The 22,488-nt window shown below is 52.6% G+C and overlaps 2 protein-coding genes across 9 annotated transcripts in view; both read right to left on the bottom strand.

Moving 5' to 3' along the window:
- The window catches only part of LOC142813820 (uncharacterized), a 30,101-nt gene extending 22,132 nt beyond the window's left edge, over positions 1-7,969 (bottom strand). For both annotated transcript variants that reach the window (XR_012894689.1, XM_075891732.1), the window contains exons 1-3: positions 7,687-7,969; positions 5,759-6,409; positions 5,209-5,445 (exon numbers count right to left, since the gene is read on the bottom strand). Coding sequence is in view for 1 of the 2 variants with exons in the window: in XM_075891732.1 (XP_075747847.1) it covers positions 5,209-5,445; positions 5,759-6,409; positions 7,687-7,699 (901 nt within the window). In the remaining variant the exon portion in view is untranslated. The remainder of the gene's footprint in view (positions 1-5,208; positions 5,446-5,758; positions 6,410-7,686) is intronic.
- Positions 1-22,488, bottom strand: part of LOC119172939 (uncharacterized) — a 1,216,589-nt gene that overhangs the window by 71,766 nt on the left and 1,122,335 nt on the right. The gene's annotated exons all lie outside the window — the stretch shown is intronic.

The raw sequence follows: 22,488 nt of genomic DNA, 5'->3' as shown, positions 1-22,488 counted from the left end.
CTGCGGAGAAAGAGTGGATGGGCCACGGCCCTAACCCCACGCAAGCACCTGCGGAGAAAGAGGGGGTGGGCAAAGACACCTGGAATAAAAAAAAAACATTTAAAAAACCCTTTTTGTACCTCAAAGGTTGGTTGACATGGCGCCGACCCGAAGCGACGCGAGCGTCTGCGGAGAAAGAGGGGGTCGGCAAAGACGCCTGAAATAAAAAACATTGAAAAAACCTTTTTGTACCTCGAATATTGGTTGACATGGCGCCGACCCGAAGCAACGCGAGCGTCTGCGGAGAAAGAGGGGGTGGGTCAGGGCGCCGACGCGACGCGAGCATATGTGTGAAAGTGCGGGATAGGCGAAGACGCCTCGAATCGTACAAAACCTAGGTCACGTACTCCACTTCGGTGCCCCTACTTCTCCACAGCAACGGTGACTTGCGGGGGAGTGCGAACGACGTTACGCGATGCTACGTGATGTGAGCCACGTATCACGCAAACAGTACACCACCCAGGGCACGTACTCCACTTCGGTGCATTGGGCGTTGACACATGGCCAAACTTGCTCACGTAAACCTCTTAAATTTCCTTATTTGGTGCTCCCTATCTCGGTCGCAATCCCTAAGCTTTAGGATCGTGATCCTTATGAAATGCCATAACGTTAGTTGTGCAAAGTACATTGTTACCTTTTCAGGAGCCGTCGTGTTATTGCACTGTGGAAGACGCCATCGCTTCGAGCGGCAGTTCGACCTGCAGACAGTCAGGAACGGCACAGAAGCAGCCGCCGACATCCGAGTGATGGGGAATTCGCAAGGACCTCGGCTCAATTATGGTGACCCAGGATGCAGTAAGTCGTCACGTACAATCGCCCCGGCAAAAAAACGAGCAGACCCACACTTCAGGTACATTGGTTGCAGGAAACAGCTAGCTGTCCCAGCTCTGCGGGACACTCACAATGCTGGGTAGACAGGGGCAAGGCGCCTTTTTTTGCCTCTTGAGACGTACTTGGTCGTTGCATGTCTCAACGTGAAAGACCCTTTCCTTCGATTAATGGAGGTGATCGCTCGCCGATATCCCGTTTAGGGATTCCAGTCATATCGTGAGTGATGAGCGTGAAGTAAGACATATTATGCCATATTTTATTCTTATGTACCCACCCTATTGTTTTATACTGCGCTCTTGAGCTGAGAAACAATTTGCGCTTATTGTGGGTGGGGCCGTTAAGCGACGATGGCTCGTCGGCCGGGTCCCATTTACAGGTACGCGCAAGTCGCGCTTAATTCGCTCCATCTGCTTCGATAAAGCAGCCTTCTAGGCGTACATAGCTGTAGCATATCTGACGTACCCCGATTAACCAGCCCTGGAACGTTTATTCATCACATGTATATACGAGTCCGAACGATATGTCTTGTGCTGACGCAGCTAGGGGAAGCGTAGCATCCCCCGTCGTAGCGCGCGGTCCACGCTACACGATCAGTTGAGAGAAAAAAAAAAAAGTAAGGGGGGAGGGGAGCAGCGCATAACCTCCTGCGACTCTATTCAGTTTTCCCCGTAATCCGTAATACTGAGACACGATATCTTAATCGCACAGCTGCACACACAGCAAGAGAACGCGCCAAGTCTAGGCGCGGTTCATTCCGTTAATTAAAATGGCCTCTTAATTGCGCAGCAGCGCCACGCTCGACTTCTGCTAGGTGCGGTTCATTACGTTAAATACAACAGAATTAAAACAGCCTCTTAATTGTACGGCAGCACCGCGCTCGACTTTTGCTAGGCTCGGTTCATTTTGTTTAATAAAACGGCCAGCGTCGCTCATGCACTCGCCAAATGCACCGCGGATAGCACCAAACTCTTACGGAGAAGCCACAACTAAAGAAGAAAAATTTTCAACCAAGAAATGCACCGCGGATAGCACCAAACTCTTACGCAGAAGCCACAACTACAGGAGAAAAATTTTCAGCTAAGAAATGCACCGCGGATAGCACAAAACTCTTACGGAGAAGCCACAGCTACAGGAGAAAAGTTTTCAGCCAAGAATGCACAACGGATAGCACCAAACTCTTACGTAAAAGCCACAACTACAAGAAAAAACTTTTCCGCCAAATTTAGCGGAAGTCTCGCACCAATCACCCTTCCAGTCTGGCAACCACTCATGCAAGTTGCAACGCCAAAAGGATCCTTGCCCTCGCACGCTGTCGCGAGCTTTGGCAGCTTGCGCTCGCTGGCCGAAGTTGCCGATAAGCTGCTGATCTTATCAGCACTCACTTTCTGCTGTTGCGCACGATCGGCGCTTGTCAAAAAAGTTGCGTCTTTTCTTATGCACTGCCTATCGCCGACGTCGTCCGAGGCCGCCGGGGAAACAGGCGGAGATGTTGGCGTTTGATCCGACGGATCGTGTTCCGTCGCAGCGCCGTCCTGCATGAGGTGCGCGTCGGATATGCCCATGCCATTATCTGTTTTTGCCGTAGATTTCTTGCGCTTTTTTTTCTTCAAACTTGTGAGCGGTGGGGAACTGGCGATACGGCTTCGGCATGATGAAAGGTTCAGACCAGGTTCAAAATGTGGCTGAGAGCGTAACCCTAACGCACTGGCCCGGTGGTTGCGGTGCGCTTCGTCGGGCTGGTTCAGCGGCGTGCCTGAATGTGCAGACTTGAGAAACGGTTGCTCCAATGTCTCGCTAGCTCGCGCGGGTTCAGGAAGCCGACGAGTACAGAGTGACAAACACTCGCCGCTTCGCCTGCGCTCCGCTGCTGCACGCAACAGACAGCTCGGGAGACCCGGGGAATCGGAAGTCACGATGAATTAGTCACGTGTGCTCATCGCACCAACAGGCTACCGCAACAGGGCTGTTTTTTTTTTACGAGGATTCACGGCGTGCATACTGAGTGGACGATAACAAGTGCGTCGAGATATGAAAGAAAAAGGGCGGCTCTTTCGAATGCGACTAAGACGGCTGCTGTATCAAGCGTACAACGGCAACACCGCGGCGCTAGAAAAGCCCGTTTTTCACATGTCCATAGCCAAAAATTCAACTCACTAACGTCACATAAGCTACTCTCATGGCTAAATTACCAATGTAGGACGCGTGAAAATTGGCGAGATTATGCAGCGATAGTGGGAGAATCCAAATATAGCATTTTAAAAAAATCGTGTTTTTTAGCAATTTTCCGTCCGAAAGATCCGCTTCTCCCCTTGAGACGAGCAACATTGGAGTGTTTGTTTGATTTCCCACAGACTCAATGCAAAAAAACTATCTGCTCAAGACGAATCGTGTAACAGGCCCCTTCTGTTAAGACGAACTCTCGCAGTGAGCAACGACGACAAGAATTCTGTGCAGCGGACATTATAGTTTTGATAGTCTAGTGCAAAAAGCAAACATAAGAGAGCAATAAACATCCTGGCACAAAGACTCATAGCAAACTGAAAGCAAATTGCAATGTGGAGGGAGAAATCGAGATAAGTAAAGAAAAGTCAGCACATGAAGCTGGTATCTCCTTCACCCCTGTGGAGAAAGGGCCGGCTTTATCAGCAAATGAAGCAACAAAAAGCGTTCATCTTTTTATATTTCCCTTGCGTTTTTCAGTTCCCGTACAAGAGTACAGTAGAGAACAGATCAACACAAGAGCTTGGCTGGAGGTGAAAATGCAAGGAAAGAGGGGCAAAACAAAAAAAGACAAATGAAAGTGAAAACGGGAAGAGAAGAAATACAGTCTGTACTATAAAATCACATAAAATGGAAACGACATATGCGACACTAGCACTCCCATCAAAGGAGTTGGATGCATTGTCATAGGTGTCACAAAATGGCACCTGAGCGCATTGTATCTCTTCCCAGTGAAATTCAGCAAAGTGTGATGCATCATTTTCATTATTTAAGTGCACAATAAAGAATGTTATTTTTCACTCTAAATATAGCTGCGTCGTGTCTCTTTCTGTGTGCCGAAGGCTCGTGATCGCGAGTAGCATAAACGGAGATCTTCAGCTGCATGTAGTTCAGGAAAAGTTACTGCGTGCTGAAAATAAGAAAATATCCCAACCTCACAGAAAAAGTTCGTCGAGGTATCGGTATGCAATGGAAGCATATTCAAAAGTAATAGCAAAGCCAGTTAAACAGCCTCTCGTAAGGTTAACAGCCAGAATAATAAATTTTCTATTCTTTGAAGGAAGATTGTGTTTGTCTCTTGTTTTTTTTTTAATCTTTTTTTAATAGTCAAAACAGGGTCGTGATACAGTTTTATTATTAAAATATGGTAGAAATTTATTTATGAGCATATTATGAACTCGTGAAATTGAGTTTTGTTAGATGAGTCTGAATACTCTACTTGTTAGTCTAAATACTCTACTTGAAAGTATAGTTTTTATCAAGCTGAGCAAAATAATTGCTTTTTATGGCACTTGTGATAAGACAAATGCCTTATAAGATGAACAAAAAATTGTGGTCCCTTCCAATTCGTCCTAAAGGGAGTCTACTGTATATACCCTATAAGGTATACAAAGGGATGATGGCCACTGAAGCTAAGTGGTATAACATTGGACACATTATTCTAAGGTCACAGGTTTGGATCCTTCTGATGGCGTTATCGCATCATCCACTTTTCTTCCTTCATATTTACGTTACAATTACTTCTGATGACGTTCCCTATACTCTTGGCATCATTGTCTGATAGTTCTCATTGAAGTGCATTGACGCAAGGAACACCGCTGGTTGAGCTGCTGTACCACAGCTGTGTCAAACAGCATTCCTGCATGGTACATACGGTGCTGCACTGGACGTAACCCGCACACGATGCTACGCCTCGGTGGTGATCAAGACATCCAAGACGGGAGCCGAGCCAGCACTGGCCCAGGCATCTCCTAAGTCTCTACCCCTGTTCGGAAGTTGTGAGATTACGGGACTACTGCGAGATTCTTACTGTGGTGGACATCCGAACGGCACCCACACTACAGACTTATTCTCATATCCTTCCATTTTGTGTTTGAATGTTCAAAAACGACTCCCAGTCCGTTTCCTGAGCTGCTGCACAAAGACAAAAGTGCCCAAACTGTCCTAAACATCGCACATCCACTAAAAAGGTAAGAAGAGTTATGTAGATAAAAGAAAATGGTCCACATCCAATAAAAACCATACAACAAAAAACACCACAGATGGCAAACAATGTGTGGTTCGTTTGTCTTCTGTACCCTGAACGCTAAGGACAGAATCCCCAAACAAACAGCTTACTTGGCGGAGTTCTCACTGATCCCCTACGGTGGCTACGATTCTTCTTAGTAGGACGATTTTTCGAGTAGCTGTGATCTTGGCTGCAAGCACCCTGGAACGTTGGCCTGGATCGAGGAGCGGAATGAGGCCTCGGTGGGGTGACAATGACGTCGGCGTCGCTGTCACTTTCGGACGATGTCTTCGCAACCCTTCCGTAAGCTCCGCCCTGCTGACTGGCCTCAGCTGTCCCTTCAACACCTGAAACAATATGTACAAACGAGATGTAAGTGCCACTAGCAAAGGGATGCAAGCTTTCGGAGGAAGAAAATCAAGAAAACACGAATTCGAAGCTATATATACTTAGTCCAAGTCAGGATTACCTATTACTTGGTATTAATGTCCTTCCCACCAAAGCAAGCATGCACATAAAGGACAAGGACAAGAGCATAAGCCAAAAAGCAGAGCAAGGACACTGTGACTCGAAATTTCATCTGTCCCTGTAGTTAAAGGCTGTGATTTAAACGTGACATTAGAGGTGCATTGGCTTCGCATTAATCCAGCAAGCACTCACTGGATGACAGCGTCGTGCGGCTGCTGCTTTGTTCAGTGCCACGCCTCTCTTCATGCCTGCCGCCGGACGCGCCTTCTTCGCTGTCAGCGCTGCGCCAACGATCATCTACGTTCTGGCGTGAAGAAGAGGAAGCGGGCAAGGGACTGTGCGGGTACATCTTGCACGGCTTCTCTTTCTTGCAGTGGCTGCTCTCGCCATCGCTGAGCAGGCGCTTGGGGTGGCGTGCTTCGGCACTCTCGAGGCCTCCCGCCGACGCAAGATGCCACGGGGCAACGTCCGGCGGTACCACGCTCGAAGAGTAGACACTTGTCGAGACGATGTCTGGTGGGACGATGTTGCCCGGATGCCAGTCCCGACTAGAAGGGGCGACGCTGGTGGCAGACAAAAAAGCTGTCGCACTACCACTTCTCGGGGCAAGCCGCACGTCCATACGCAGGTCGCTCAGGGAGAGGAGCGAGTGAGGGTTTGATGTAGCGAAGGGGGAGAACGGAGGAGGAGGAGAGTACGGGGGAACTGCCGGTGGCGTTGCACGGCGATAGTTACAGCGGCTGCCACGGACACTTCCGTGGTCTAGCCGACCGGATGCACTGTCGGCATATTCGTCGGCAGAGGCAAAGAAGGTAGAGCCACTTTCAATGGGCATCTCGGGAACTGCAACGGGGAGACAGAAACAAAACAGCGCCGTTTGAGAAGCAAGAAGGTATACCGCAGCAGCAAGGAAAGAAGAGTGCCCAACAAGACAAAGGTTCCCACGCTAACCTCCGAGCTGAACACAACACATGCTGCCATTATCGCTTTGCATGCATGAAAACGAATGGCGTACAGCTTCAAGATCGTAGTTCTAATTCCACAAAAGGGTGCCTCTCAAACATCCCCTTTGAACACGAGGGCAGTAATGTACTTAAAAGCAAGTTTGGTTGTATATCTAAAAGTTATGTCGATCCCTTTCGGAAAATATCTCGCTGCAATGCCATGAGCACTATCACTTGCGAATACTGCGACAGGAACCAAGCCAAAATAAATATCAAAATTAAATTATTATAACGATGAAAACGACTGAACAAAAATACTGCACCAACTACTCTTCACTTTTGTAAAATAAATATCTTAATACATAAACCACCACAGATTCTAAGTCCCAGTTTGGGATCATGTCTTTAATCTTTAAAGGGGCACTGACACGAAAACTTTAGTCTCGTGTTTTTCTGCAGCAATGTGTTGCAGGAGGCCTGTTAGTCACGACACAACACATCGTTTGCTGCCGCACGTGACATATAAGTAATTACAGGCCCCTCATTACCAATAAGTTTTAGTTTATGTTTGAGAGAACTCCAAAAACTGGGTGAATTTGTCGCCACCTGGCACGTGCAGCTTTTGACCACATCGGCACACAGAACTTTGACACACTTCAGCATGGTCCATATGAAGAATAACTTTCATATATGAAACAAGACTGCAATGTCGCTAAGCGTTTGCCACATTTTAAGCATGCTTTCTAACTTTCTAAGCGTACGCCCCGGCCACGCACTCTCAACCAGCTACCAAAAAATATTGACTGTGAAAACAAATACGGCAAAAGAAAAATGACAGCTGTGACATCATCATAACCTGTTTTTTATTGACTGCAACGTGGTGACATGAGGGAAGTACGGTGTCCCGAAAGGGTCCCCTATGAGGTTGGCACGATGAAGTCGAGCGCTTACACAAACTTCAAAATTAATTTTAAATACCTTGCAAGCTACATTTGCTGTTGATAATTTGCAAATGATATACGAATGTTCACGGGAATCGACCCCACAGGCTATATTGTCTCACACTTTTGTGTCAGAACCCATTTAAGAATGTGCAGCACATATTGATTACCAGGATCGGCAAATTCCTATGTCTAATGACAGTGGGCCACTACTTCAGTGCAAAAAGAGCCATACCATCAAGTGCCATATCATTAGGCAATTCTGCCGATGACTGTGTCACGGTGGCACTGAACGCAGTCTCGAAGATGGACGACAGTGAAGGGGGTGGGCTTTCTTCGGGAACCACTTCTTGGGCAACCTGTAAGAGAGCCACATAAAAGGAAGCCCAGAAACACCTTTATGTTGTGGGAATTGAGGCTAGCCCGCTGCCTTTGCGCGGGCTTTGCCGCCTTTTCTGCCGTTCTCATGTCCCGACATGTCTGCCCTCCTTTGCTGTCTGCCGTGGTGGGAGAGCATAGTGACGTTTAACTCCCTCACCCGGAAGCGGATGTTGACTGTGGCGCCGCGCACGGGGACCCCCGAGAGGTTTTCGCGCGCTGCGTCGGAAGCGGTCAGATACTCTCCGGGACAGCAAACGGTGAGCCACGCATTCTTTTCCGTCCGTCGACTCCCGTCGCTCAGGGGCTCGTCGGACTTCGCTGACGGCGCCTCGCGCCCGCGGCGAACGCTCACCTTTTGTTGCCCCGCTGCGTACGCACGGCCGAAGGGCGGTACGGTGTCCTAGTGCGTGGCCTCGCTATGCCGACCCGTCTCCCTTCGAAGCCAACGCGAGCGCCTTTGCCCTCGCTCGAGCAACCGGGCCTTTGTTCCGGTGTCTCCGTGGATCACCTTTACCGCGGAGACGTGCTCGTGGCACCCTGTGTAGTACTTTGTGCCCGTGGCGTGGATAAGCCTACTTGCTTTCCCGCCGCGCCTTTTTGCAACGGGCTGTATTGCGTTTGGTGTTGCCACAATAAAGTGTTGCGACTTGAGCAGTATCGTGTTCTCGCCACGGCGACGGTTAACGCGTGCCCTGCGGCTCGCTAAGACCGGACCCACGCTGGTGGCCGTACTCCTTCGGGATGCGTGTACACTACACTGGCGCCAATGCGGTATCAAAAGCTCTAGCGTTTGACTGCTCTTAGCGAGTCAGTTCGCCTGCGCTATTCGGGCTCGTCGCAACATGGCTGCTTCGCGGGACTTTTGTCCGCTGTCCCTTTTAGCGGATGCTGCGTTGCACACGGAGGACATTGCCTCTATTGACGGGAACCCTTCTGCACCCGTCCGTGTCGGCACCCCCTATTGCGGTGACGACACGAGGCACCTAGCCGCTCCCTTTGGAAATGGCACGTCGCTTCGGAATGGGCCTCTTGCCCTATCCGAACGTTACGCACAAGCGCCTCCGACACCCGTCCGTGTCGGCACCCCCTATTGCGGTGACGACACGAGGCGCCTAGCCGCTCACTTTTGAGATGGCGCGTCGCTTCGGAATGGGCCTCTTGCCCTACCCGAACGTTACGCACAAGCGCCTCCGACACCCGTCCGTGTCGGCACCCCCTATTGCGGTGACGACACGAGGCGCCTAGCCGCTCCCTTTGGAGATGGCGCGTCGCTTCGTAATGGGCCTCTTGCCCTACCCGAACGTTGCGCACAAGCGCCTCCGACACCCGTCCGTGTCGGCACCCCCTATTGCGGTGACTACACCAGGCGCCTAGCCGCTCACTTTGGAGATGGCGCGTCGCTTCGGAATGGGCCTCTTGCCCTACCCGAACGTTGCGCACAAGCGCCTCCGACACCCGTCCGTGTCGGCACCCCCTATTGCGGTGACGACACGAGGCGCCTAGCCGCTCCCTTTGGAGATGGCGCGTCGCTTCGGAATGGGCCTCTTGCCCTACCCGAACGTTGCGCACAAGCGCCTCCGACAGCCGTCCGTGTCGGCACCCCCTATTGCGGTGACGACACCAGGCGCCTAGCCGCTCACTTTGGAGATGGCGCGTCGCTTCGGAATGGGCCTCTTGCCCTACCCGAACGTTACGCACAAGCGCCTCCGACACCCGTTCGTGTCGGCACCCCCTATTGCGGTGACGACACGAGGCGCCTAGCCGCTCACTTTGGAGATGGCGCGTCGCTTCGGAATGGGCCTCTTGCCCTACCCGAACGTTACGCACAAGCGCCTCCGACACCCGTCCGTGTCGGCACCCCCTATTGCGGTGACGACACCAGGCGCCTAGCCGCTCACTTTGGAGATGGCGCGTCGCTTCGGAATGGGCCTCTTGCCCTACCCGAACGTTACGCACAAGCGCCTCCGACACCCGTCCGTGTCGGCACCCCCTATTGCGGTGACGACACGAGGCGCCTAGCCGCTCCCTTTGGAGATGGCGCGTCGCTTCGGAATGGGCCTCTTGCCCTACCCGAACGTTGCGCACAAGCGCCTCCGACAGCCGTCCGTGTCGGCACCCCCTATTGCGGTGACGACACCAGGCGCCTAGCCGCTCACTTTGGAGATGGCGCGTCGCTTCGGAATGGGCCTCTTGCCCTACCCGAACGTTGCGCACAAGCGCCTCCGACAGCCGTCCGTGTCGGCACCCCCTATTGCGGTGACGACACCAGGCGCCTAGCCGCTCACTTTGGAGATGGCGCGTCGCTTCGGAATGGGCCTCTTGCCCTACCCGAACGTTACGCACAAGCGCCTCCGACACCCGTTCGTGTCGGCACCCCCTATTGCGGTGACGACACGAGGCGCCTAGCCGCTCCCTTTGGAGATGGCGCGTCGCTTCGGAATGGGCCTCTTGCCCTACCCGGACGTTGCGCACAAGCGCCTCCGACACCCGTCCGTGTCGGCACCCCCTATTGCGGTGACGACACGAGGCGCCTAGCCGCTCACTTTGGAGATGGCGCGTCGCTTCGGAATGGGCCTCTTGCCCTACCCGAATGTTACGCACAGGCGCCTCCGACACCCGTCCGTGTCGGCACCCCCTATTGCGGTGACGACACGAGGCGCCTAGCCGCTCCCTTTGGAGATGGCGCGTCGCTTCGGAATGGGCCTCTTGCCCTACCCGGACGTTGCGCACAAGCGCCTCCGACACCCGTCCGTGTCGGCACCCCCTATTGCGGTGACGACACGAGGCGCCTAGCCGCTCACTTTGGAGATGGCGCGTCGCTTCGGAATGGGCCTCTTGCCCTACCCGAATGTTACGCACAGGCGCCTCCGACACCCGTCCGTGTCGGCACCCCCTATTGCGGTGACGACACGAGGCGCCTAGCCGCTCCCTTTGGAGATGGCGCGTCGCTTCGGAATGGGCCTCTTGCCCTACCCGAACGTGGCGCCAAAGCGCCTCCGACTGCTAATGCGCCCTTCGGCATGCATGGCAGTTCGTCGGCACAGCGCTCGCAGTCGGTTCCCTGCGGAACTGACGGGGCCCTCGCCGACTTTTGCCCGCTATCAGCCGTGCAACCCACGCTTCGAACGCACGCTGAGCAGGCGCCTGAACTGTCGATGGTAGCCGCACCAAGTGCACCTTTGGTTCGACAACAGGCAAATCCCACAAGGAGACTATTTTGCTCTAGGAACGGCGCGCAGGGCGGTAGTCTGTTTAAAACCGCCTCACTGATCGAGCTGGGCCACTGCTCACCTTCGCTCGACCGCGCCACTAACGCACCAACGGTTTCCTACGAAGCCGGTGCGACGACGCAGACTTTGCTGCAAAACGCCGTGCAGATGATCCAAGAACTCTCGGGAGCTGTGCAAACGCTTTCGGCTGGTCCGAAAAGCGGTCACCCCGCTGTTATGTTGCCTTTGCCAACCTACAGCGGTGTGATGTGTGGTGCGCGTTCAAAGTGCGCGCCTTCGAAAAGTGCGCGTCACGGAAAAAAAAAAAAAAAAAAACAAAAGGAGAAATACCAGAGTGCACGTGCGGGGCTGCTTAAACAAGAATGACGACGTTAAAGAGCGTCGAGCACGAGGATGCGTGGCAGGACGTGAAGTAAACAAAAGGTAAAACATCCAATGGGCAGCGAACACGGAGATTTCAAGGCCCAATGGCTTGACACCACGAGACAGCAGTATCTCCAATGAGAACGAGACAAGTGGGCCAGAGCTGAAGCAGGAGCCTGAGCAGACCAGAGCAAGGGGAATTCGAGGCAGGCAGTGCAAGCGGAAGGTCGTCACCGGACCGGGCGCTGAAGATGGGCCGTTGGGTTCCGGACCCGAGCCTACAGGACTTCCACCGGCCGGGGCCTCCTGCTGTCGGGTTCCCGCTCCAAAGGACCGTGGCCATCCGGTCCTGAACTCCTTTCCAGAGCCTGCGGACTTCGGTTCCGGCAGGCGAGCTACAGCCGTCGGGCTCCGGGCTCGAGCTGTGCGCCCAGCTGCTTGACTAGGTCGACCCTAGTTCCCGGACGCGTCGCCACCAGCCTGCGTTCTCCCGTCTCCGACGTGTCCACGCTCCTCAAGCCGAAACCATCACGATTTGGTAGGGCTTTTCGACGTGTCGCCAGCAGCCAGCGTTCCCTCGTCCTCGTCCAGCCCACGCAGTGACGCAGGAGTCACGGCGTTCCGGTTTCTCATCACCGCCGAAAACCAACTTGTGGGTGAGACTGCACCGATACTCTTGCGCTACTCCCATCACTCAGCCCCTTTCGAACGTTAGGTTTAGTTACTGACTTTGAACGTTTTTGTTGGGTGTTTACAGATGTGTTTCGTCATGTCCAGTCAACTGTTTATTAAGTGTTTTGTTTTGTGAGGAATCTTTGCCTTTTTTACTTTTCAATTAAACTTTTTGTGTGTTTCTTGGAAACCGAACGGCTTTGTCCTTATTAGAAAAACTCTCCGGGGCTCAACCAGGAGAAACAAATCAGCAAATAAGAACCTGCATCACAAATTGGCGTCCACGGCGACAGGACAAAGTCGTTTGTTTTTCCAGTAGATTTTTTGACGCGGTTAACACGATGACGAACACGTGGGAGTTAATTGAGTTGGCGGATAAAATGGGACTGACGGGAGCGGAGTTTAGAGTATGGTACGAGGAGCGGATGGAGAGGGAGCGTGAGCAACGGGCTGCGATATGTGACGCTAAAGAGCAGCAGATTGCATTGCAAACACACGCTAAGAGAGAGGAGTTCGAGCGAGAAACACGGGCTAGGAGAGAGAAGCTCGAGCGAGAGACACGCGCTAAGAAGGAGCAGCTTGAGCTAGAAATGCGTGAAAAGAAAAGGCTGCTCGAGATAGAGATGCGCGAAAAGAAGAGACTGTTGGAACTAGAATATGAGGATTTGCAGCAGTGGCCTGAGAGGGAAAACGCTGAATATACGTGGTCTGAGAGCCAGAGTAGTCAACCAGTGGATGAGGTGTGCTCTGAAAGCAGTTACATCGGGAGCGATTTGAATTTACGTGAGACTGACCCTGTACCTCGTCATGACCTTTCGCTAGAGAAAGAAACTCTGAAAGAGTATGACAGGGAGGTAAACAGTCAAAAGACTAGGAGACTCGATAAGCTTATTGAAGCGCAGGAATGCTTCGTGAGCATGGAACAAGAACGTTCCATTCAGAGTAAAGGGTATTTTGAAACCTGTGAGAGGTCAAGCGCACTTTATTCAGAGGTAGGATTGCCTCTGAATAGCTCCGCTGAAGGAGCAATAAAAGGTCTCCTAGGTAATGCCGGCGAATGCCATAATGAAAGCTCTGATGTAGCAGCTACCTATTGTTTTGGGCCACTGGAGATAGCAACAGACGCTACGGACATGGTTTTTCACCATGATTATAACTTGCCCATGCAGAGAGATGGCTTGTGTTCTCGGGAAATTGTAGATGATGCTTTTAGAAGAATATTGGAGCAAAATGCAAAAGCACTTGTTGAAGAACAGAGAGTAGAGTTGCAATGTAGGTCAGCTATATGTGACAATGAGGGTAATCACGATGACCCAGGCAGAAGGGTTGAAAGTATTGATGAACAAGCAATACAGAAAGCTGAAGGGATGGAAAGTGAACCAGAAGGCAGTAATGGTCCAGCAGGTTATTGTACGAGGAAGGACGCCGACTGGTGCTCTTTGGCATCTTCGGTTGAAGAGGTCGCTTCTGTTAAGATGTCTCAACGATTAGCGGCTTACGAGCTCAAGCAAGGCGTTCGTGGGAAGGATGAAATGATTCAGGCGTGGTTGTACTGGTGCGCCTGGAGGCAACGCCTCCGACTGGCATACAGACATTCCAGCGTGTATGCTTGTGATTTCGAGGTTGGGAACCTGGTGATACACAGCTTTAGGTTCATACGAGCTTACGGTCGAGAATTCTTCCACTGGCTTCCGATTCCTTACTCTTGTCAAATGGTTAGAGCAGTTAAACGTCTTGTACGGGACGCTATAACTTAAGCGTCAAATTCGATTTCCCGCTGGTTTCTTTTGGATCTTGCTTGCGGACCATGGAAGGGTGTTGCTTGTAAATATTTGAAGAAGTTACATGCAATGTAACATTAACATGATGTATAGTTTTTGAGATGATAGGGTATATATGATAAAAAAAGGGGTGGTGTACTACTAATTTGGGGATTTTCACAATCCGCTAGATGTGTCCATACTTTTTCTCACTTCTTGCGTATTTTGAGGTTAGTGAATGTGGACCTTTGGGCAATGCAGTGAACTGTGTGGCGGACATATGTGGGTAAATTGTGGTGCAGTGCGAAACGTGCACTCAACGGCAGTTTTTTTTTTCTTCTCGAAAAAAAAAAAAAAAAAAACTTTTCTTATTGTTGTTGGTTGAATGTTACGTTCTGTGGACTCGGTGTTTCGACGCGAGACATGTCAACGAAGAAGCAGTGTGGTGCCATCGGTGTGATGTGTTGAACTGCGTGGTGCAAATATGTGGTTTAATTGTGACGTAGTGCAGAACGCGCACTCATCGGCAGTTTTTTTTTTCTAAAAAAAAAAAAAACTTGAATAAAAGGGGGGCGTATGTGATGTGTGGTGCGCGTTCAAAGTGCGCGCCTTCGAAAAGTGCGCGTCACGGAAAAAAAAAAAAAAAAAAAAAAAACAAAAGGAGAAATACCAGAGTGCACGTGCGGGGCTGCTTAAACAAGAATGACGACGTTAAAGAGCGTCGAGCACGAGGATGCGTGGCAGGACGTGAAGTAAACAAAAGGTAAAACATCCAATGGGCAGCGAACACGGAGATTTCAAGGCCCAATGGCTTGACACCACGAGACAGCAGTATCTCCAATGAGAACGAGACAAGTGGGCCAGAGCTGAAGCAGGAGCCTGAGCAGACCAGAGCAAGGGGAATTCGAGGCAGGCAGTGCAAGCGGAAGGTCGTCACCGGACCGGGCGCTGAAGATGGGCCGTTGGGTTCCGGACCCGAGCCTACAGGACTTCCACCGGCCGGGGCCTCCTGCTGTCGGGTTCCCGCTCCAAAGGACCGTGGCCATCCGGTCCTGAACTCCTTTCCAGAGCCTGCGGACTTCGGTTCCGGCAGGCGAGCTACAGCCGTCGGGCTCCGGGCTCGAGCTGTGCGCCCAGCTGCTTGACTAGGTCGACCCTAGTTCCCGGACGCGTCGCCACCAGCCTGCGTTCTCCCGTCTCCGACGTGTCCACGCTCCTCAAGCCGAAACCATCACGATTTGGTAGGGCTTTTCGACGTGTCGCCAGCAGCCAGCGTTCCCTCGTCCTCGTCCAGCCCACGCAGTGACGCAGGAGTCACGGCGTTCCGGTTTCTCATCACCGCCGAAAACCAACTTGTGGGTGAGACTGCACCGATACTCTTGCGCTACTCCCATCACTCAGCCCCTTTCGAACGTTAGGTTTAGTTACTGACTTTGAACGTTTTTGTTGGGTGTTTACAGATGTGTTTCGTCATGTCCAGTCAACTGTTTATTAAGTGTTTTGTTTTGTGAGGAATCTTTGCCTTTTTTACTTTTCAATTAAACTTTTTGTGTGTTTCTTGGAAACCGAACGGCTTTGTCCTTATTAGAAAAACTCTCCGGGGCTCAACCAGGAGAAACAAATCAGCAACAAGAACCCGCATCACAAGCGGATACGGTGATCAGCTCACCGCCCGAGATTACCTCGACTCTCTGTCACGTTATCAGAGAGCGATGGGTTTGGATGATAAGGTGGTGCTCGAACTTGTTGTTCCAGCTGCACTGACTGACACGGTGGCGAGATGGTATCGGCTTACCCGTTACCGTGCTGCAAACCTCGAGGAATTTCGTGCGGTCTTTTTGCGCGAATTCCTACCCGCTGACTACGAAAATAGGATGCGGCGAGAGCTCGAGCTCCATACACAAGCTCCTGACGAGTCTTTACAGGAGTATGTACGTGCGATGGATGAACTTATTACTATCGCTGAGCCTCGAACGAGGAACGCGTCGAACGGGTGATAATGCAGGCACATCCGACTTTTTCGGCATACCTGCGCGGCGGCCGCTGAGGCGAAGCGCACCCAAGGCGACATTCTCGCCGCGCGTGCCTATCGCCCGCCGCCGCCAGCCAGCGATGCCCTTGAGCCGCGCTGCGCTTGGAGAGGGGCCATGACCCTTCCCCAACGGCAACAGCCTCTCGGCGCCGCCTTTGCGGCTGCAACCGGCTGTGCGTGGGAGTTGAGCGATCGCGCTCTTGACCCCTTTACGCATGAAAGGCGGGCAGCCTGCGCTGCTCCGCCTGAAACCTCCATACAGGGACGCTTTTCGACCCAACGTAATGTAGGAGGTGCGGCTCGCAGAAACGTATCCTTCGATAACGTAGCGAGCCGATCACGACAGCTCGAAGCTGCTCCGTCTGGGAATACAGACCGTGATGGAGTGCGCTGTTACCGCTGCCGTGAAAGAGGGCACATAGCAAGGGAATGCACCGGATCCAGGCCTCCTGCGAGGCAGGGAAACGGGCTTCCGGGTCGTTCGTGAATGCACGAGCGACCCAACCTTTGCTTCTTCCCTCTGCGTGCAGGGCAAGCACTTTTCTTGCTGATACGCACGCGCAGTTCATTGCGGTCACCATTGCCGGCCGTGAATTTTCGGCTTTGCTGGACACGGGCGCTAGCACCTCGTTGTTTGGCGAACAGGTGTTGTCCCACTTGCAGAAGCACTCGGTGCGCTTGCAGGACAGCCGAACGACATTCACCCTTGCGAAAGGCGTGGCCCATTCGGCAGGCGCTGCAAGGTTGACTGTCCGATCGAATGAGACGCTGCCGTTTTGTTCATCTTCCAGGGCTCAATGTTCCAGTGATTCTCGGTCGGGACTTTCTCCTTAAAACCGGTATCGTTGTGGACATTGCGAATGGCGGCTATCGTGATGGCCCATTTTGCCAACTCAAGCCGTTCATCAGCCCGCCGGCGCTTACCGTCGCCTTTGCGGCAGAAGCGTCGGAAACGTGCCCTGCGCAGAGTTCGGGGTCGGAAACGTGCCCTGCGCAGAGTTCGGGGCCAAGCCCCCGCTCACCGCATTTGCCCTCTCACAGTCCCCTTCGGGAACGAGAGGCGCGGCACGAACCGTGTCGTGCGCCAACTCCGGGGTCGTACCCTGGCGTTCCGCGCTCGTCGGCTCGAAACCCCTGTGTGGATCGACACGACACGAAGAGGCACTACATCCTTTGGTCGCCTGCGCGACTCAGTTGGATGAAGCACAGAATGCTCGTCTGTCGACACTGTTACGTCAGTACGACGAGCTCTTCACCGATCAACCTGGCTGCACCAATTTTGTGAGCCATGTGATCGAAACTGGTGCCGCGCTTCCTTTGAAGTGTAACCACTGGCCCGTCAGTCTCGCCAAAAGGCAGATTATCGATGGGTTGCTAGATGACATGCTTGCGGCTGGCATCATTCGCCGCTCGTCTAGCCCCTGGGCGTCTCCAATTGTGCTGGTGCCTAAGAAAGATGGCAGTCATCGCCTGTGGGTCGACTATCGCCGTCTGAATGGAGTGACTCGTAAGGATGCCTATCCGCTCCCCACGATAAACTCCATCGTAGGTAACCTGGGTGATGCACGGTACTTTACCACGCTTGACGCCTCTAAAGGTTACCTACAGGTCCGGATGGGTAACCGTTACCAGTGTAAAACTGCGTTCACGTCCCACTGAGGGTTGTTCGAGTTTGGTCTTTGCAATGCTCCTGCGACGTTTCAAAGACTCATGGACCGCGTCCTCGGGGAAGCAAAGTGGTCATACTGCATGTGTTACCTCGACGACATCGTGATTTATTCACGAACCTTCGAAGAGCACTTGGCCCATGTTGCCGATGTACTCGAGAGGGTGAGGACCGCCGGGATGACACTTAACCCCGCTAAGGTCCAATTAGCGCAGACCCGTGTTCAGTTGCTCGGGTTTACGCTGGGCGAAGGCTCCATAGAGCCGGATCGGGAGAAACTTCGAGCTATTCTCGAATTTCCCGAGCCCAAGGACGTACGTGGCCTTCGCCGCTTTCTAGGAATGGTCAACTTTTACCGTTCCTTCATTCCGTCCTGTGCCCGACTGCAGGCGCCCTTGAGCAAACTCTTGGGTAAGTCTGCTGAGTGGCAATGGGGACTTGAGCAGCAGGAGGCGTTTTGCCGACTGTAACGCCATAGTGGAGACAGCGCAGCTCAAGCTCCCCGACCTGACCAGACCGTTCGTTGTACAAACTGATGCGAGCGATCTGGGTTTAGGAGCTGTTCTCCTACAGGAATACGATGGCGTGTTGCAGCCGTTGGCCTTTGCCAGCCGCTCCTTGGTCTCTGCGGAGAAAAATTATTCCGTGACCAAAAAGGAGTGCCTCGCCATCGTGTTTGCACTGCGGAAGTTTGACGTCTATCTTGATGGGACGAAATTCGTAGTGCAAACGGATCACAGTGCGCTCAGCTGGCTGATGCGGCTCCGTGAGCCTGCCGGCAGGCTGGCGCGCTGGGCTCTCCTGATACAGCACTATGACTTTTCGGTGCAGTATCGAAAGGGGAGCACCAACGTGGTAGCTGACGCGCTATCTCGTGCCCCAATGTCAGCCAAGGACCTTGATCCCGGTGCGACAGCCGCTAGCGGTGCCTTAGCACATGCAAGCATCGGGGGCGAAACAGCAGCTTCGCCGCCATTCGGCGAGAAGGGTGAGTCTCCATGCGGACAAACCTTGGCTGCTAACCAGGTAAGCGGCGCACCGCGAAGCGGCCGAGCGGGGGAGCTTTCCGAAGGCCACGAGGCCGAGAGCGAACCCGTAACGCCGACTCAAGCGGTTGTTGCTGCGGTCCTGAGTGGGCGCGATACCAGACTCCCCCATTTTGGTAGAATGTGCATCACTTTCAGCAGAGAAGAGCTTCTGAAGGCCCAGCAAAGTGACCCGTTTTGTCGCGAAATGTGCGACGGTCTCAGAGAGATGGAGCGCCGTGACGCTGCTTGTCCTGCAGCGGGCGCCGATAACGACTGTCTCGACGAGACGGAGCGCCGTGACGCTGCTTGCCCTGCAACAGGCGCGAATAGGGGGCTCGAACCAGCGTGTGTCGCTGAGTCCCCGGCGGATTCATATTTGCTGGACCATGACGGGCTCCTGCTGAAGTATATAGCCACTGACGACGAGTCCATAGACCCGTTTAAGGTGGTTATGCCCAAAAGTCTGAGAGCCGCACTGTTGCGATCCTCTCACGACGAACCCATGGCCGGTCACCTGAGTGGCTCGAAAGTTTTTGCAAAACTGAGCCACGTTGTGACCTGGCCTGGCATGAAGCGAGACATTTTTCGCTATTGCCGTTCTTGTCGCGTCTGTCAAACGGTGAAATCAAGGGGTGGCAAACCGCCCGGTCTGATGAAACCGATTGTCAGTGAGCGTCCGTGGCAAGTGGCCAACTGCGATCTAATGGAACCATTTCCCAGAAGTAAGCAGGGGTTCATTCACCTGATGGTAGTCGCTGATCACTTTTCGAAATGGGTGGAACTTTTCCCACTTCGGAAGGTGACAGCGCGAGCGGTGCTTGAGAAGCTGCAGGAAGTGTTTTGCCGGTTCGGCTTCCCGGAAAGGCTCATCACTGACAATGCTTCATATTTCACCGCTCGGGTGTTTGGTGTCACGTGCCGTTCCCTCGGAATCGATCACTGCACCACTTCACCCTACCATCCCCAGTCCAATTTGACGGAGCGTGTCAATCGTACGCTCAAACCCATGTTGGCGGCCTTTGCCGAAAGTCAAAGGGACTGGGCAGACCATTTGAGTGAGCTCGCGTTCGCTATTCGAACATCCGAGAGTCGCTCAACTGGTTTCTCGCCCGCCTTCTTAAATTTTGGAGGGGAGTTGGCAAGTCCGGTGACCAGCGTCACTCAATGCCAGCTCGAGGACGAGGAGGCGCCGGCAGGAGGCGCCGGCGAGGAGGCTCTGCTTACGCGTCGGCACTTCGGGACAGGCTTTGTCGAGCTTTCTGCAAAACAAGGCAAAGTTTGGCGTCGGCCAGGGCTCAGCAGAAGGCCCAATATGACCGCAAGCATCGCGACCTAGTTTTTGAGGTGGGCGATCTTGTCCTGAAGCGCAACCACGCCCTTAGCGATGCCAGTAAGGGGTTCTCAACCTCGCTCGCTCCTAAGTGGCTTGGTCCGTACCGAGTGGAGAAAGCTTGCACTCCACTCGCGCACTTGCTGAAAGATCCTCATACGGGAAAACTCAGCCGTGCCCATATCGCAGACCTGAAACCCTTTGTATCACGGTCTGACGAGCTCGCGCCAGAGCCCTGCGGCACTTCGCGCCAGCAACGGGGCACACCCGGAGCGGTGGACCGCATTCGGACCCCGCGCCGGTATAATCTGAGGAAGCGGTCACCTTTGTGATTTCGCGCCGGACGGCGGACTTCTCCGCAACCGAAGGCCCTCAGGTTTTACAGTTTGGTCTCTGTAGGCTGGCTTCTTTCAGACCACCGATCGGAAAGAAGCCGGCCCCCGCCAGTTGCTGCAAGTGTTTTATTTTTGTTTTCATTCCTGTCCAGCGTTCATGTGTTAATTTTTTTTGGCATCAATCGCTCTAAGAACGCGCCTCTTCTGCACGAATGCGTGCATTTTTTTCTCTCTTTCCCCTCGTGTTATTTTTTTCTCTTTTTTTTGCTCACCGCGCCGTGCGCTGAATTGTCTCCACTGGCGAGCGCGATGTGGGGGTGAAGGGGGACCCACGAAACGACGAATCAGTGTCAGTGGCGTGTGTTGTGGTGCCGTGATTGGGAAGAGGGCGTGATGTGAAGTGACGTAAGTGTTGGTGCGCGCTGTGAGTGGAGTTTTGATCGCCGACAGATCGGGGGCGGGTTGGTCACCACGGCTGCGAGTCTGCGCGCCAGCAGTGCGGCCTCTCAGTGTGGAATCGACGACCCTGGCCACAAGTGGTGTCAGTGATGCCAACCCTAGGGATGTATCCCTAGATCTAGGGGTTTTTTGTTTCTTTTAAAGATTTGGCGTCTTTTTTGTGAAATCTAAGGATTTTTTAGAGTGTTGAAATGAAACGCTATGCAGCTTAATGACTGGTGTTGCTGAGTAACCACGCGTTTTTAATAATAAGTAACTGCAAAGAATGTAATTTTTTGCTAATTTCAATTTTTCATTTCTAACTTTCCTTCGCTATTTCTATTTTTTTTTCGTTTGAAAGAGCATTGGTGTTGTGCAAGCCGAGAGAGGGCGACTTTGGTTCTGTAACGCGAGCATTGAGAAAGTAATTTCTTTTTCTATGACGCGAGGTTCTCGCAGTAACAACCTCTGATGTGTGCTGCCGAAGGAACTTGTCCGAACTTGTCGTCGCGAGTGACAACTTTTCTTCGCAAGTGAAGTGCAACTGTGGAAACTCTGAGGTGTGCTGTACACTCGAAGGAACTTTTCCGAACTTGTCTTCACGAGTGACTACTTGGCTTCGCGAGTGAAAGTGCAATTGTGACTTACAGTGCACGGAAAAACGCGCGAAATTCACCTCCGCCGCGCACCTTCACTGTGCAAAGTGAAGGCGCGCTCCATGTGAAATGGCAACTTCTGGACGAAGAGACTTTGAGCAAGGTGAGTCGAGTAGAAAGAAAGCGAAAGCATACGATCAAAAATATTTGACGAGATGGGAAGCTGAACCAAAGTACAAGGGATGGCTATCAGCGAGTAAAAAAGGGCCCCTGTACTTCTACTGCAAGTCATGCAACGCTGATTGCAAAGGTGGAAAATCGGAAATCGACCGCCACCTCGCAAGCTCCAAGCACAGGAACAGTGCTGCAAGCTTGCAATCGACCCGCACGCTGACATCTATGCCTGCAGTAAGTGGGCAAACTCAGCTAGACAAATCTGTCAAAGAGGCGGAAATAAGGCTTGCAGCGTTCATAACAAAGCATAACCTGCCATTTAATGTCATGGGGCATTTAGTTGACGTTGTCAAAGCAGCATGCGATGATTCCCAAATTGCAAAGAATGTGAGCTGTGGCCGGACGAAGTGCACTGCCATCGTAAAAAATGTTCTTGGAGAGCAGAGTCGCCAAGACATCTGTGAACTCTTGCGCAGACAGAAGTTCTCTCTGCTTGTCGACGAATCTACTGACAAGGGAACAGCGAAGCATCTGTCCCTTGTCGCCCGAGTGATGAATGCCAACGGCGACGTAGTGGATGCGTTTCTTGACTTGGTACCAGTCAGCGACGGAACCGCGCAGTCTCTCTTCAGCAGTCTGAAGGCAGTCTTTACTAGCACAGAAATTCCATACGAAAGAAACTTGATCGGTTTCGCGGCGGACGGAGCAAACGTGATGATGGGTGCTCATCATTCCGTCGCATCGATGCTGCAAGCACAAATTCCAGGAATTTTCATTCTGAAATGCATTTCCCATTCCTTCCATCTCTGTGCCTCCTACGCGTGCAAAACACTACCGAGAGGAGTGGAGGATCTGGCCCGCGATGTGTACAACTACTTTTTGTCTCCCAAGCAGGAGGTCCAAAGTCTGCATACCAGGAGGTCCAAAGGCTTGCAGATCTAGCCACATAAGCTACTGCACCCGAGCCAAACCAGGTGGCTGTCCCTCTAAGTTGTTGTTACCCGCCTACTTGAGCAGATGCCGGCCTTGATT

The sequence above is a fragment of the Rhipicephalus microplus genome, chromosome 4, assembly GCF_043290135.1.
Source record: "Rhipicephalus microplus isolate Deutch F79 chromosome 4, USDA_Rmic, whole genome shotgun sequence".
Classification (NCBI taxonomy): Eukaryota; Metazoa; Arthropoda; class Arachnida; order Ixodida; family Ixodidae; genus Rhipicephalus; species Rhipicephalus microplus.
The sequence above is the reverse complement of the archived record's forward strand: the minus strand, read 5'-3'. Positions and strand labels throughout refer to the sequence as shown.